This window comes from Gymnogyps californianus, chromosome 6 (genome assembly GCF_018139145.2).
Source record: "Gymnogyps californianus isolate 813 chromosome 6, ASM1813914v2, whole genome shotgun sequence".
NCBI lineage: Eukaryota > Metazoa > Chordata > Aves > Accipitriformes > Cathartidae > Gymnogyps > Gymnogyps californianus.
The window spans coordinates 21,679,267-21,695,696 of NC_059476.1; the positions used below are offsets into that span (position 1 = coordinate 21,679,267).

General features: G+C 42.7%; 1 protein-coding gene across 2 annotated transcripts in view; it reads left to right on the forward strand.

Moving 5' to 3' along the window:
- Window positions 1-15,974, forward strand: part of ANTXRL (ANTXR like) — a 62,808-nt gene extending 46,834 nt beyond the window's left edge. For both annotated transcript variants that reach the window (XM_050898983.1, XM_050898984.1), the window contains one exon: window positions 11,209-15,974. In XM_050898983.1, coding sequence (XP_050754940.1) covers window positions 11,209-11,439 — 231 coding nt within the window. In that variant the 3' untranslated portion in view covers window positions 11,440-15,974. The remainder of the gene's footprint in view (window positions 1-11,208) is intronic.
- Window positions 15,975-16,430: the final 456 nt, after the last annotated feature.

Consider the following 16,430-nt stretch of genomic DNA (forward strand, 5'->3'; position numbering starts at 1 on the left):
GTTTCAGTTGGATTGCTGGGAGCTGTGCATCCTTCATTGTCTTCTGAGTTGGGTAACAGTCCAGAAATTAACCTACCCAGCCTTCCTGAGCTCTCTGCTTACATACTTTTAGTAACTGTAGGAATCTGTTTCCCTGTATGCAGAATGAGTAATACTGTTACCTTCCTCTGAAGGTGTTTGAGCTCTAGAAATAAAAAACACTGTGTAAGATAATGTATTAATACTATTATTCATACTAAAGTTATTGTACAGAGTGATAACTAAAAATCAAAAGGTATTGCATCATTACTTTCTACAGAGGAGCTGTAGTTCTGGATGCCTCTGTTCTTGTATAAACTACTATGGTTCATATTGTGGTACCAGAAGAAAACCCAAATCACTGTATCTGCCATTGTACGAGTAACACAAAGATACTACACAATCTGAAGAGTTTATGAGCTATGTTGGTTAAGTCTTAATCTTAACTTAATCTTGCTTTGAACATAAACATCAGGTTAATAATAAAATCCTCCAGTTTTATATGCCAGTTTTAGTCTCAGATAGGAACTGTTCCTGGAACAACAGAACTGCAAACACTGGTGGTTTCTGCAGTGTTTTAAGATCTTTCTGCCTTTTTTTTTTTTTTTTTTTTTTTTTTTGCATGTGAACATATCCCTTCTCCTTCCCTCCTTTTTGGGTTTCTTCGAGGGAACATAATTACCCAAGTAGACACCTCAGTCTTCACTGGCTGATAACTTTAAGGAGCGGGATATACAGAAACTTTGAAGCGAAGCCTACTAAGAGCAGTGTCCCTTCTTGCAATGCTAAAGCCAGGCATTCTGAGTGGAGCAGAGCTTTGAAAAATGAGAGGAGGTGTACCTGGGTTTTTTCTGCTGCTGGGGGACAGGCCACTGTCTCTGGTAAGTTGAAACCAGGGTGTATAACAGTTTGTATGAGAGAGGTGGCAATGGGGTGCTCATGGAAAAGAGTAACTTCAAAATGCAAAGCTGGCACTTGATAGACTGGTCAAGCTGCATAGGGGAAACATGGCAGAGATATATTTGCGTGGAGTGTTAGGTCTCTATAGCATACCTGCAATGGGAAGCAGAGTTCCATGTCAGGACTTTGATACTTGAGTTGCTTCCCTGGTGTGTTCATTCCTAGAAATAATAAGGTGGTTGTGTCCCAAGGAGCTCTTCCATCCAACTTAACATAGGAGCTTTTGGGGGAGAAGAGGTTTTCTGTGCTTTGTAAATATGCCAGCACTGATAATGAACTGTATGAGTCTTACCCCAGGAGAAGAAAATCCTTGTGAGATAGGCACAGAGGAACCTGGGAATTGTGGGTTTACCATCTACTTGCTCTAGGTAGCAGCAGAGCCATTTAAGGGCCAGTTACCCAGAGATGGGTTGGGGATACTCGTATCTGTTTTCGGACTCTAAACAAAGAGGCAGCTTGTCTGTGTGGTGGGCCAGGATCTTACATTTTTGGCTGAGGCAAGGAAAAATAATAACCATTTTCACCAGAAATCTCTCTGAGTCTCCAGCATTATCCTATACACTAGGCGGGTAAAGAGTATTGTGCTCTTCCTCTGTGCACGCCATAATCCCAGCTTGCTCCTGAAGAGACAATCAAATAATTCACCCTGGAAAGCATGATGACACTTAATTGCAGTTTGAGCAAGACCAGTTATGGTCCTTTGTGGCCTAATTTGCTCCTCCCAGCAAGCCGCCAATACCTCAAGGCTGTTGCACCCAGCAAATGTTTGTTGCTCTTGTTGCTATGCTCCAAAGCCCTCCCCGTTCTAGGTGATGAACAAATGCAAAATTTGTCCATTTCCCTGAAAATGCCAAAGGAAAGAGAAAAATCTTTTGCAAACCAACCACTGTTGTTTTTTTCTTGAACCACATTCTAGTCTGGTCAGCATTCAAGTGTGGAAATGTGTGGTGCTGTGGTTAAAACAAGGGATGTGAGTCACGAGTCCTGAACTTGTAAATACCTTTTTTTTTTTTCCCCAAAGCTGCTGCATAACCTTGGGTAGATGACATGACCTGACAGTGGCTCTCCTCACTTCCTCCACTCTGGGAGCCTCATCCATAAAAGCGGTCAGAAAAGAGGAAGGCAGTAAATCGTGCAGTGTGAGTGCAGGTTTAGGTTAAGATATTTCTCTCAGGTTTGGGTGGGATTTGGTCTGGCATGACTGTCCTTTGAGATCAGTACTGAATATAAAGTATGTCTGATAGACCTTAACTTTGATTATGCCCAGTGTTACCCTTTTCTGTTCCCTTTGCCACTTCAGCTTTTTTAGAGCTTAGAATCAACAGGCTTTGTTATGGATCTGCACTGTGCGTTACTTCAGCCACAACCTCAGCAAGGTCCAAGACATGTGATGTTTTGTGCATTCCTGCAAGATATCTTGTGACTCTGGCCATTCTTTCAGGAGGTGTCTGTAGCCCACTGCTGCATTTTCCTGCTAAGGCGGGGCTGGAAACAACATGCAGCTCCCTGGTGAATGGAGTGTGATACAAATTACTTGAATAGCCCTGTCTTCAATACTGGGATGGTTCTCCATGTCACCTGCTCCATGTCTCCATGTCACTTTCCTTGTGTGCCTAAGCTGGAAAAGTGGTATCAGGCGTGTGAGAGCTGGATGGTGGGGATGTGTTCAGCACAACGTTTATTTTGCTGAAGGGTCCTGGTCCTAGCTTAAAAGGCCAGTTTCCCTGGCTGAGCTATTACTCCCTCAGATTCCTCATTATTGGCTGGTTTCTCCAGGGGTAAATTGAAAGTAGCCCACTTTTCTTCAGTGTATTCCGGCACTGGTCTTCAAACTAACTGAATAGACTGCTCCCAGAGGACCCACCCCTGGTTTCAAGCAGTGCCGTGCACAGTTGGGACTGTGAACTGGGGAGCAGTGTCTGCAGACGTGCATGTCTTGGGAACCTATCAGTACTTGATTGTATTCAACTCTCGGTATTCTGATTAAAGAAGCTACAGTAGCCTGAGATACTGCAGCTATTAATCTTACTGCAAAACAGTTCCTATCTTAATTCCCTAATAGATCTGGACACCATTTTCCACATGACTGTCTTTGTTTTGGCTAAAAAACTGCTTCTTTAGATGGTCTGTAAATATTTTTGCATGTTAGTGGAATTAGTGGAATGAAGTGGAAAAAATACCCTTGAAAAAGTCTCAATATTTTCAGTTTTTGTTTGGAAACACCTTTTCTGTCCAAAACTCAAAGAAAAGATGTTTTTAATTGAACAACATATGTGTTTCAAGCCCAAGTGAAACTTATTTTGACATATTTCTTTTACCTGGAAAATTAAGACTTTTGGTTGTTGTTGACTTTTCCCTTGGCCAGCAAGTGAACCGAAAGATGACTTTTATTGCCGCTGTTATGTGCGGTGCGTGCCATGGGCCTGTTTGTGAGTTTGCCCTGGCAACCCATCTCCTTTGGCCCCTGGATCCCCTGGATGGGGTTATCACACACGTGGTGTCAAAAGAAGAGTTCCTGTGCTCTCTCCTCCCTTCCCCACCCCATAAATCCCACTTTCTCAGCTATTTGGCTCCCATAGCCAGAGCGTCTGAGGGCACACTGGGCTTCTGAAGGATTCCTTCTCCCAGCTCCTTTACAAAGCAAGGCCGGTTCCCCTTTGCCTCTGCACAAGGGGCTGAGGCATCTCGGCTCTTGCCTGGGCTTTCTGGGCAGCAGTGTGGGCCATGCCTCGGCTAAGCCAACAGATTTTACTCTGAATGTGTCAGCCCAAGGCATTGATTAGCTGTGTCTCACTGACACCGTGTGCTCTGCTCCCAGCCCGTATGCAGCTGTCTTCTCGTTTGTGACTTGGGCATCAGAGTTTCTGAAGCAGGGATTAACTTTTTGTGCTGTATCTCCCTGGTGCTGCACCAATGAGCCAGTGACTGGGGCTTGTGGGCGGTTTAGTTTAGTTGCTAAAAAGTAAGAGAAAAGGCACAAAATTTGCTTATAAGAGCGTCTGTGTGGACTGTGTGAAGGATCCGCATGTGCCTCAGCTGCTTTTAAATATCACTGCCCCTTCCTGGGTCAGGACATGTGTCCTGTTTAAAGCTGTGTTATCTCCCACATCTTAAAGCTCAGTCTAATTCCTTTTGCGGTGTGAAGGCCATTGAGTGAGCCCAGTAGGTTACACCTCTTGGCAGCACCACCTCACTCACGCTGTGCTGTAAACAGACTTTGCTGCTGCTGCTGCTGCTTGGATCATCCTTGTGCATGTGCATTCATCATTTTGTAATTTTCAATTTGAATTTATCTGATGTACCTAAGGGCATTATAGGGTCCTCACTGTTACAATATGAGTGATTCATAATCCCCAATGCAGTGACTTCCTTCCCTTCCAATAACTCCATCATAGAAGGAGGGAGCAGAAGTGATAGGAGTTTACTTGTAAAGAGGCCAGATAATACACTGGATAAACAATGGGCTGAACTGATTCTCCTTTTTAAAAGCAGCACTAAAGAAAATAATTTTATTCTCATTGTTGGACACTGCCACTTTACTGGACCTTACTCTTAAAATCCTCCTCTCTTCAGTGGATCCTATTTTCTCTTATCTCTTCATAGTTTTGGATTACCATCATTTTAGGCATCAGTGCTGAGCTGCCAAATAGATCCCCAGAAAATTGTTATTGACAAGAGGGGATTTATGAAACTGGAAGATATTTAAAGAGTCAGATTCTCATGCAAACAAGTATTTTATGTTGATGATATTTCATGTTTTGATTTGAGACCTAATAACTTAAAATGGCTACATATAAAAATTAATTATAAGTTGATAAATTAATTGTTAATGGTTAATGCAATAACAACAGTATAATTAATGGTGATGCTTAACATTTAATTGTTAAATAATATAATTAGAAATTAATTAGAAATTAATTATAAATTACATATTTATTGACCTGAAAGCATGATCAGCCACCAAACTGCTGATATGGGAATCTCTGACATTCCCAATGCTTTATTTTTCAACACGAAAACAATATCTTACAAATGTAAGAGTAGGAGTTTGTGAAAGTTACTTGAATATGCCTGAAAACCAGGCAGGCTTAGGTTTTACGTGACAAACTCTTTCAGCGGCTCACTAATTTCTAGCCTGTGTGCTGCAGGGTAATCAGTGCAATTCCCAGGAAATCCGTGAAGGTTTTAATGAGCCGTGACATGTTCAACACACAGTCAGCATGAAGCAGTGCAGTGTGAGGAAGCTTTTGGCAAAGGCTGATGCACATAGATCCTGGCTCCTGCGGACCCAGCTGCTACTCCTGACACTTGCCCAGGGAACTCAAATAGTGGGAACTCTGTACCACCTCGGTCCAGCTCTTTCTCTATAAAATCATTGTATCCATAATCTACCTCATTCATAAATACATTTGTTAAGTTTCCCATACTGTTGCTGTTTTAGGATACTCGGCGTAGGTGTTTCTGCTAGAACACTTTTGTTCTTTATTAGAGGACAGGGATTACCCTGTCCTCTAATTTTTCCAAGATTCAACTTTTGCAAAAGTCCCTGATCTTAAAGGTATATATCTGTCCTGGTTCCGGCTGGGACAGAGTTAACTCTCTTCTTAGTAGCTGGTACAGTGCTGTGTTCTGGATTTAGTGTGAGAATACTGTTGATAACACACTGATGTTTTAGTTGTTGCTAAGTAGCGCTTATCCTAAGTTAAGGATTTTTCAGTCTCCCATGCTCTGCCAGCAAGCAGGTGTGCAAGAAGCTGGGAGGGAGCAGAGCCGGGGCAGCTGACCTGAACTAGCCAAAGGGGTATTCCATACTATGGAACGTCATGCCCGGTATATAAACAGGGGGGAGTTGGCCAGGAGGGGCGGATCGCTGCTTAGGCATCGGTCAGCGGGTGGTGAGCAATTGCATTGTGCATCACTGGGGGTTTTTTTTCCTTCCCCCCCCCCTTTTTTTTTTGTTATATTCCTTTTCATTACTGTTATTATTAGTAGTAGAGAATGCGGGCATCGATCCCGCTACCTCTTGCACGGGACGGGGAGTGAGGGAGCGGCTGTGTGGTGCTTGGCTTCTGACTGGGGTTAAACCACGACAATATCCCATTTGTTTCTGGGTGTGTGGATCAAAACCTTCACTTAGCTAAAGTGATTCTGACTTTTTGTAGATGCTCGCTCTTGTGGTTTTGTAGGTAGCATAAAAACCTGAATCTATTCTTTTCAGTTTTAGAGCTCCACTTTTACACTGAACTATCAACAGATATTTAGGAAGTGAAGCTACATGCTGACGAACCACATCCATAGCAAGCTGGCGGAGTCATCCCAGTGACATCCGTCAACAAAATTGGGGAGAAAGGTGACTACTCATTTGAGCCCAAGGCAATTATGTTCATTTCAGATTTCAGCATCCTAAATGTAATACTTTTGACTGGGAGCTACTTTATTTTTTTAATTTGGTGGTCCAGTGTTTTGGATTGCTATGCTCAAACTTTAAAGGAATTATTTTATTTTAATCCATTCTAAAATATAAAGGCAAGTGTCATATTCTTACGAAGTCGAAGACCAAGAAATTTCAGTAAACATTTAAGTGAAGCCAACTCTTCCTCAGTCATCCTCAGTCAGATACCCCGCTCTGCTAGTCAGAATTGCAGCACTGAGACTCCCTAAGCAAAACCAAGAGTGAATGAAAACTCAAGCAAAATTTGTAACAGGAAGGATATCTTTCATTAGGTCAACTAATGCAGCTAAAAATAAGAAACAGACATACTTTTGTGTACACAAACACTCTGGCATGCACAGAGATGAAACTGGATTTCATTTTTGTTAAACACCAATGCCTGTATTCAAATGAACAGAGAAAAGGGATGGCTACTGGCAGATGGGGTGGATTTTTTAAATTCTTTTTGCTGAAGTGCTGTTAGTATCATGGGTGAAGAGACTTGCCCATGGCAGTCTGAATTGCCTGGATCCTTTTAACAGTTGTTCCTTTCCATTGAAAACTTGCTGAGTAGTAGCTAAAGGTTTTGGGGGAACAAGCGCTGGGGAATGATGTACTGAGCACTAAGATGAAAGTAGCCCAGAAACAAGATGCAGTGGCTTTCAAGAGGTTCCTCCCTTCCTTCCCCCCCTTAAATTATACACAAAAACACATCCTAGGTGGTCGAGGAGGCATTGCCTGGAAGTACAAAGTGCTTGAATTGCACATGTGATTGTTACACTGGGATAAAAGCTGGAGTCGGGACAAGGGCAGATCCCGCTGCTTCAGTATTTGTACTTTTTGAAAAGCCAATTTGGCAAGCAGCATAACAAGAGCCTAACAAGTGGATGGACATATGGGGAGGCAAAATAATTGTGCATTAGGAAGACTGTGCAGATGTGAGCTGAAGTAAGGGCGTAACTCCATATGGCGCACTGCTGACCTTCAGTTGGTGGCTGAATGACAGTACGCGGTGCGGGTCGCACCATCTGAGGGATGCTGTACTGGGAGTGGGGCTGAAACCAGACAGAACTGGATTTACGCAGATCGTCTGCTTCCTAGAAAACAATAAAGCAGCTACCGACAGCTGTTGTGCCTGAGATCATCATGGTATTACTGCACCTTGCAACTCTGACACCTTCCCTAAAACACTTAGTGTATACCATGCTTCTGGAAAAAAAATACTGTTACCACTACTAAAGTGGTGGTGGCTCTTAATCCCTGTTAATCCCCTGTGCAGGGAGAGCATAGGTGAGTGTGCAGGATACCTGATTTCTGTCCATGTTCTCTGTCGTTTAAAAGCCTTTATATGCCTTTGGAGAGGAAATTATTTAATCCTTTCAAACAGAGAATATTAAAAATCCTGTGGTTAGCATGTTTATTTGAGAAACATCACGGTTTTTTTGGTAAACTAACCCCCCAGGGATGTGCATGTTAGGTAGAACAGCTGTGGCACTCTGTTATTAAGCAAGTGTGATGAGTGGAGGGCTTAATTCTTCAACCTAGAAATCCTTTGATGAAATACACTTGATAAGTCCAATCTATGACTTATGATTTATTATCATTTGTTCCTCCCTTTCCCTTTCGGCTGTTAAACCTAACACTGGCTAAGAGTTCGGCCTCATTTTATCAATGGCTGCTTGAAGTGCTCAGGAGGATTTGCTCCAGTATTCACCAGAAGTCTTTGATATATGAGATTGTAGGCTAACACCCATAATCTATTGTGAGGAAGTGTCACAATACATACATCGATCATCCAAGCCTCTATCTGTCAGACTCTCCCAACCCAACCGTATTTTTCATGACACAATGCGGCGCATGGCCTTTAAATTACCCATCTGTCTGACAAATCAGTGAGTGTGGCAGAAACTGGCAGCAGTTTGACGTCGCCTATCACTTCAACTGAAGTGAAAGTAATGCAAACAGATTTATGGGATCCCCTTTGATTATAGACTATGAGTGTATTTGGAATTGATGTTTGGGAGAGAGACACAACAGAGAGGCAGGAAAGGCTCGTAGGCAAAAGCACTAGTGTTGGGTTTGCAGCTTTGCATTTACTATGAGGGAGATTGTTCTGTCCTTAATTTTTTCCCTCCCCATATGGTGCATCTCATCTGAATACCTCTGACTTTTTTTTTCTTTTTTTTTTTTTTTTGTCCTGGGTGATTATTTAGCTGTTCTAAATTCATAACTTTATAAATATCAAGGCTGAGTTTTCTTAAAGGTATTTGCAGTACAGCTGTTAAATATACCTGTAACATTCATTGCATGGCAGTAAATATTGCTGAATTTCCAAGTGTGCTCTGAATACAATGGAGCACAGCAGAAGACAAATAGCTGACAAGGATGGCTGCTCGCTGCAATGCTGGTGAGGGCTTGAGTTTTGTGATGGAGTAGAGCAAAGCATCGACTTTTTTTTTTTTTTTTTGATCCAATGGTTTATCTTTTTTGCAGAAGTAACCAAGACCTTGGTTTTTGCCCTTTGCCTCCGTGCAAAGGCTCTGGCCCCAGTATAGTATTGCCTTGAACCTGGTTCATAACCCAAGTCTGCTGTAACAAGCCTGAATTTTTAGAAAGGGGATTTTATCCTACTTATTGACTCTGTTGTTTAAGTGTAGTCATGAATTGTGATGGTGAAAGCTGGGACTGAGAACTACTGAGCATGTCTCATGTACAGGCAACAACACGCCCATTCAAACAACTCTTGGCTGCAGCTGAGCTCTTGAAGCCCTGAGCCATCCAATCCAAGTAAGTGGTAGGGTGGTACCCTTTGGGCGTTAGTACATTTGTTGAGTCATTTTCTGAGCTCTCTGGAGCTTACACAAGCTTCTCTTGATACGCTGCTTGCCTTTCTTCAGAGAAGCTATAGACTTAATTCCCTTCCTTTTAAAGAAATAGTTTTCATGAACAAAGGTGCAGGCATTGGAAGTCACTTACTTAACAAAACAGATATTTGTGGTTCAGCTGAGATGGCTTTTGCCTGGATTCCAGGGGAAATTGTGATTTGTGGGGTTACCACACAAACTCAGCCCATTCCCTAAACACCTTCAGAGTTTCCTCATGCCAGGCAGCAGTGAGCTAGCAGCGAACTGTCACCGGTGTGGGTTCTTGTATTCCCCTGCTATCACAGCCATTGGTAGCTGTGGGGATCGTGATCTACAGCTGCTTAGCTCTGAGATAAGCTTTTCTAAATCTGGAGTCCTTCTCCTGAATTTTGTTTGGGGGATGTTGGCATAACCTTGAGCTGAATTTGGTTTGTTGATTCCAGCGTGCAACCTAAACCTCTGGCTGTCATCAGCATCGTGGCTCTGTGAGTCTTTCAAAACAGTGGAGGGAAGATGCCTTCTGGGACAGATATTTTCTAAACAAACCAAACAGTTTTTTTTCTTTTCCCCCAGCTAGTGTTTGCCTTGAAAAGAGAGCAACAGGTAACATTCCCCTCTGTGCTGAACTGTAGAGGCCATTTTCATTAGGATGATTGCTACATGGAACAAAACAGGCCTGCTGCACAAAGGAAAAGGTGCTGGCAAATGGAGTTCATCACTGATGGGATGGGTACTTTCCAGCCCACAGTTACTTATTTGGAAACCACATCCTAGCTCCCGTAAATGGGCTGTTGGCAGTGTCACTCCTGCATTTTCAGGCAGTCTTCATCTCCAGCCTTTGTACATGATGATGAGAGGCCTTTTTGACTTCCAGGCACAGGCTTCTGCCAAGCTTGTGGCAGCTGGGTTCTTGCATAAGTGTTGCATCTCCTCACACAGGGTTGTGTCTGCAGGATTTCACGAGGCCTCCGCAGAAATAGTGGGGCAGTTTGTAACAAAACTTAGAGGTTGTGGGGAGGAACAAGTACAGCAGACAGCAGAGATCTTGGTGTCTGACTGAGGTTGCCATGTAGGTTTTGAAGTGCCCAGGAGCCTCTGACTGCTCCCCACAGGAAAGGCTAGGTGGTCTTTGGGGTCTGTCTCTCTTCCTGTCTGGAGCTTGGTTAGTGGGAACCTATGCAAAGCTTTGTTTTGGCTAAAGGAAACCCTGATGTATTTGCATTTAGCCCCTGGATGACTAAGACATCCCCAGTGCTTGCTGTTTTGTTCAAACCCAAGCTACTCCTGTTTTAAAATCTCCATCCACAGTTCTCCCATCAGGTCCTGCCTGCCTGCATCCCACATCCATTCTGAAAACAGACTCATTGGAGAGCCCTTTGTGCAAGGTCCACACCTTGTTGGTGTTTGTGAGGGAAGCCACATCTATATTGGAGCATAGAAGACAGATGTACAGATGTACTATCCCAGTGTAGTGTTCAAAGCATGGACACCAGCTAGGCTAGCATCACTGTGAAAAGGAAAGCTACAGATGGTGTCTCTGCTATGAGTTTTTTTCAAGCAGAGCTTTGTCAGTCAGGGATCTCACCAAAGCAGGTATGACTTTGGTGGAGCTGTGGCTTTAGGCATGTTCTGCATAGCTCTAGTAGCAGAGCAGAGGGCACGTGTGAGCAAAGTCACACTGGGGTACCTTTTGGTTTAAACCAGTCCTAGGCTATTCTCTGTAGGCAGGAGCTCTGAAACCCAAGGAAAGCATTGGTTTCTAGCGCTGACATTTAGTACAGCATGGTCTGAACGTCCTGTCTAGGACCCAGTGAATGATACTGGATGAAGATCTCTAAGTGCAGCCTGGCCCCTCTGCTTATAGTCCCTTTGGGTAGCTGCTGATGAGTTAAAACACCTGCTTTTTATGAATAATGAATTTTTCTTTACCTCTAGGGAAGATGCATAAACTTCACTCGAGTGAAATCGGACGGAACCTCTGCCCCTTACAGCCCACCGCCGAAGCTGCCACGGCGCGATGATGTTCCTCTCAACAATGCTCCAAGGAATCCTTCTCCTCCTGTGTCTCTGCAGCCCCCTTCCAGGCAGCCACCTCCTGGACCACCCCCATCCCGAGCCCCTCCTGGACCTCCTCCTTCGCGCCCACCCCCGCAGCCCATGGCTTAGAGTGCAGCAAAACCCTGATCGACAAAACATGTCTCTTTGCTGAACACGGCATATTTATTGAGTATTGGTTTACAGTTAAAGATATCAGAATTTGTTGCTGGTCAGCAAAAAAAGAAGAAAGAAAAAAAAAAGAAAAATTGCCAAGTGTCAATTTTAGTGTATGAATATATTTATACCACACGTGCTGAGTAAACATTCAGTGGATAGATTCAGAGCTATGGGGTATAGAAACAAACCAAAATGATCATCTAGATACAGTAGCAGCTTTTGTATGTATACATTTGAAGATTTATTTACATATGACACTTGTCTGACTTGGTATGTCAGGTCATTCATTAGTAACTTTAGCCGGTACACGTGCATCAGTTGTTTTGATAGCTGCCACCTGCAAGTTGGTTAAACATAGTTCATTGAGGAATTTGCTTTCTTTTCCCCAACAGTACTGCATCCAGACGTTAATATGGAACAATAACTGCAAAGATAACTTTCTGCCTTTGGTTCTGCAGATGGAATTTCCATGAAAGTTTATAATAAAGCTATAACAATAATGAGGTGAGATGAGACTATGTGCCAGTAATCTAGCAACAGTAATCATAAAAGAGGGATATCTTTTTCTCCTGAGAAAATCAGTTTTGAGCCTGCTATCTCTGCATATGTTTAGACTTGGTTGCATAGGATAGCCAGTGAAGGCCAGATAGTGGTTCTAGAAATCCAGACCTTGAACAAGACCTGGGTTCAGATTTGTCCAAAGTTCAGAGGAATTTTGAGAAAAATGTTTTGGCTAGGTGTTTAGTTTTCATTTACAGAAAACATGGTCCAAAATGAAGCAAATATACCTGCAATTTGAGCATGAATGCTGTAATATGCAAACAGCATGTGTTAGTTATATCAGCAGCGTTGAGGGACTGATTCTATTGCTATTTAATTAGATAAATTTCCTTTTGATCTTACTGCCAAGCAGAACGAGATCCTTTTGTGATTCAACCATGAATTCCTCTCTGAGTAGCTCTTTCTTTAGACAGCCCAGATCCCACTAATATGTAACCTTGCAGTCTACCTGTGGTGGAGGGGCATGGCGTGAAGTGTCAGTATGAGCTTTTATCCCTGTTTTAGATAAAGTTTGGCTAGAGGATTTCCCAAACATTGTGACTGCTCGCCCATGACCTCAATTCTGTGTGTCATCAGAAAGTGATGTGAGCACCCACACAGAGGTGGGAATTTATGACGCGGGATTGTGGGACAGACCATGACTAGTGTTCACTAAGCAATACCTAAGTGGGTTGTGCCCAGATCATTCCCTAGTGAATCAAAATAACACCTGAGCTTGCTTTTTCTCCACCACTACCTATCATATTTTATTGGAGAGGGTGGCTGCAAATCCCTATGCTGGTTCGCTTTGGCACTGGCTGTGTTATTAGGATAGTTGTAGAAATAATGTTTATGTTGCATTATGACACAGCATATACCTATCTCTCCATCTGTGTGTAGGTGTGGGTGTGTAGCACATCACAGTAGTTACTGGCACATAAGTCCAAGATAAAACACTAACTGTATCATGCAGTTACTCCAGATTTAAGGCCTCTTCATGCAGTTGTTACAGGCATATAAAGTTGCACTGGTACGAATAGAAATCAGGCTTACTATTTCCAGTGGAAGTCCCACTTGCAGAACACCATACCAAGCTCTCATCGGTCTATGCTGATCACTGTGACATGCCGTGTGTATGCAGCTGAGGCTGTCAAAAATAAACTCAGAAGAACCACAGAGCCTCTTTCTCCTCTTGCACTGCTCTGCTCTCTTGAGTTACGCTCTTACCTCATGTATATTGGTGCAGGTAGTGGAATCACAGTTGTGGGTGCCAGCTGGTCTTGGAGCTGTTCCTAATTTAGGCCTGAGCCAGCAAAGCACTTCTGCATGCATTAAAATGTCCTGCAAGTCAAGAGGAACATCCTTATGCCCAAGTAGTTTGCTGACCTGTGACTTCATTGTGATCAGAAAGGAGAATTGGGATGCACTCAACCCTATCCTCATTCTTTTTAGTCACTTGAATAGGGTCTGCATAATTTGGTCCATAAGAATGGATTCTGTTAGGAGGAGAGAGAAGTGTGTGTGTATGTGTGTGCGTGTGTCTGTGTTTGTGTGTGGGTACTGTGTAGGTTTTTGTTTGGTTTCTCTTCCTTTACAAAAATTGCTTGGAGAGTAGCATTCCTGTGAATGGAAAGGCCTTTTGCAGCCAGTGCGTCACACACAGTCATCACTTACTTATCTCCGTTTCTTTGAGTTGAAAGGCGAAACTAAAACATGTCCAGTTTTCCAGTGCAGTTCTGGTGAAGCTCCACTTTTGACACCAGTGAAAGGAACTGGATGACTGCAGTGAGGGGGTAGGGACCTGGATGTGGGGTAAGGTGCTTTACAAGCAGAGATCATTGGCTGACATTCTTTTGGTTGTATGGAAGCCTATGTGAAATAAAACTTGCTGGGTCTAAGACCAGTTGTAATGTGTACATACAGTTGAATCGAACAGACTCTCATGTTGGCTGTCTAAGAATGATTAGCCAACAAATGCTAACCAGGAATTGAAATGGCAGAGGGTAATAAAACCGATTCCCCTGCCAGGACAAAACATGGCGTTTGAGGTTTAGCTGCTTGTGGGAGTGGGGCAGACCACTGCTCTGTAAATGCCAAGTCTCTTATCAGCAGGTGGTAATGAGATTGAAACAGTGGCGGAGCTCACAAATGATGTAATAATAAAAGGGAAAACTTGCTTACAGAATTAGTATCTGCTAATAAAGTTGAATTGATGGGTCAGGAGTAAACTTTAGCTAATGAAAAAGCCTGGGAGCCAGATTTTGTATTGTCTTGCACCTGTACAGGTCTTGAGAGGGGTCAGCAGAGTTGTTGCAGATTTGCATTGATGTTAATGTTGGTAGAATTTGACTCGCTTCCAGTGAGAATGGAGGTGTTGGCTTAGGGACAGCTTCACACAATCACACGTCCATCATGCCTGTTGTTTGCAGTTGAGGGGAATATTCTTCTTGCTGGAATAGCCACTCTTGCGGAGATAACAGATACTGACAATTTCTGCGTAACTTGCAAGTGCAGTGAGGATAGAAGTGGTTTGGCCTTCCAGGTGATCAGATCCATGTACGATAAAGCAGGAAGCACCATGAATTTGAAAATTAGATTCAGCATAAATGGAGTTCCCAGCATTTTCACTATATAAAATGAAGCATTTGGTGTGTAACTCAAGTTTTGGCTGCAGCTTCTGTGATGGGAGCACTGCAGGTCTATTTTGCCGGTAAAGCAGGAAGAAGAGAAAGTGAACCTGAACTGAATTGCCTTTGCAAAGGTAGGGGCAGTGAATATGCTGCACTGGCTACAGAAAGGCCTTTTGGTTGTGTAGAAATGTACCCATTTGCAGTGATCTCAGGCACTATAACAATGCAGTAGGAGAAACTGGTTGCTATTTTACCATCTGTTGAGCTTGATCCTTACCTGGTGTAGATCAACATAGGCCAACTGAAATCAAGGCAGTAATAGTGGTGTCCATCAGCTGAGAGCTGGCTCAAAAGAAATGAAAGGAAAAAATCCCTCTAACTGGCTTAATATTTCAGTGTTTGTTTTGGTATGCTTCTATGTCAATTGTGATTACAGTAGTTACACTGCTAAGAAATGTTCTCATGTGAGATGATTCCCCTGTATTTTCCAGCATATAGCATCATCTGAAACTTGCAAAAAGTGAGTCTCTAATGCTTCCCCAAATCCAAGAGAAAAACATGGATTCGAGGGACCTTTGGCTCACACTTAGCACAGATGTGAAATGACACAAGGTGCAAAGCAGCGGGGAGGGAAACCCCATGTGTTTAAAGCTGATACAGAACCACATTGATCAAAGCGTATTTATGGCCATCTTTCAACCTCAGTGCATGTATTGCCATCTGTAGGAGTAGCCTGCAGAGCAGACGGTCCTAAACGTAAAAAGGAAAAAAAAGAAAGGAAAAGAATCAGCTCCTCATCTGAATGAGCGAGCATAACAATGAATGACATTATTTCATGAACTGTACCAGTTCAAATGCATGTGCACCTGGTGCTCCTAATGCTTTTTACTCCTGTTGGTCTTTAGACAACATGATCAGTAATATGCTTTCTCTCTTTAATTGTTTGCTGTTTTTATTGTTGTTATTTTGTTTTGTTTTTTAAAAAAAACACATTTCACTGAGAAAACAGCCCTACTTCTGTAAATATAGAGTTTAATTTGGAGGAGACAGCACACTTCTGGATGTTACTGCTGGACAGTTATTTATTAAAAGGGGCTTAAGGTGAATAAATACAGGTGGCTCAGGATACATGCATGCAAGTGTGATAATGCAGTATAGCATTTTCAGTTCTCTGTAGTTTTGGGGGAAGGGGAATTTTTGGGTCATCCTAGTTTGTTTAGAAGTTTGTTACTGATCTGATACTTTTGAGTAACGCAATAGAGATTCCTAACATACAACAGTGCTTGAACAGATGTGTAGATTATGATAGATTTTTCATTTGGGGGGGAGGGGATAGTGAAGGAGAAATGTTTTCGGTTTTAAGGGAAAAAATGTACTGTACTAAACTTTTTTTAGAAAAAGATATGTGTTTTCAGAAACAGTGGGGATGTGGGCTGATAGACAGCCGGGGCATGGAGACGAGGGACAGAGGAAGCAGTTGGATTTTTGAGGGACAAAGAAGTTTTACATGGGGGTGTGGGTTTGTTACTGGTACATGTGGTACAAATTTCTGTAACTGACATGCTGCTTCCATGTTGTAATCATATATCCTTTATGCATTTTATGCGCCTGCTCCATTTTTTCTGAGAAAACCTTGCAAATGTAATGCCTGCATGCAAATGTGGGAGTTGTAGCCAAAGTCTTATAATCCAACATAATGTAGCCTTAATGGATTCAAAATCAACAATAAAAGTGCTTACTGGTTAAACACTACAGAGAATTTCATTGCAGGGT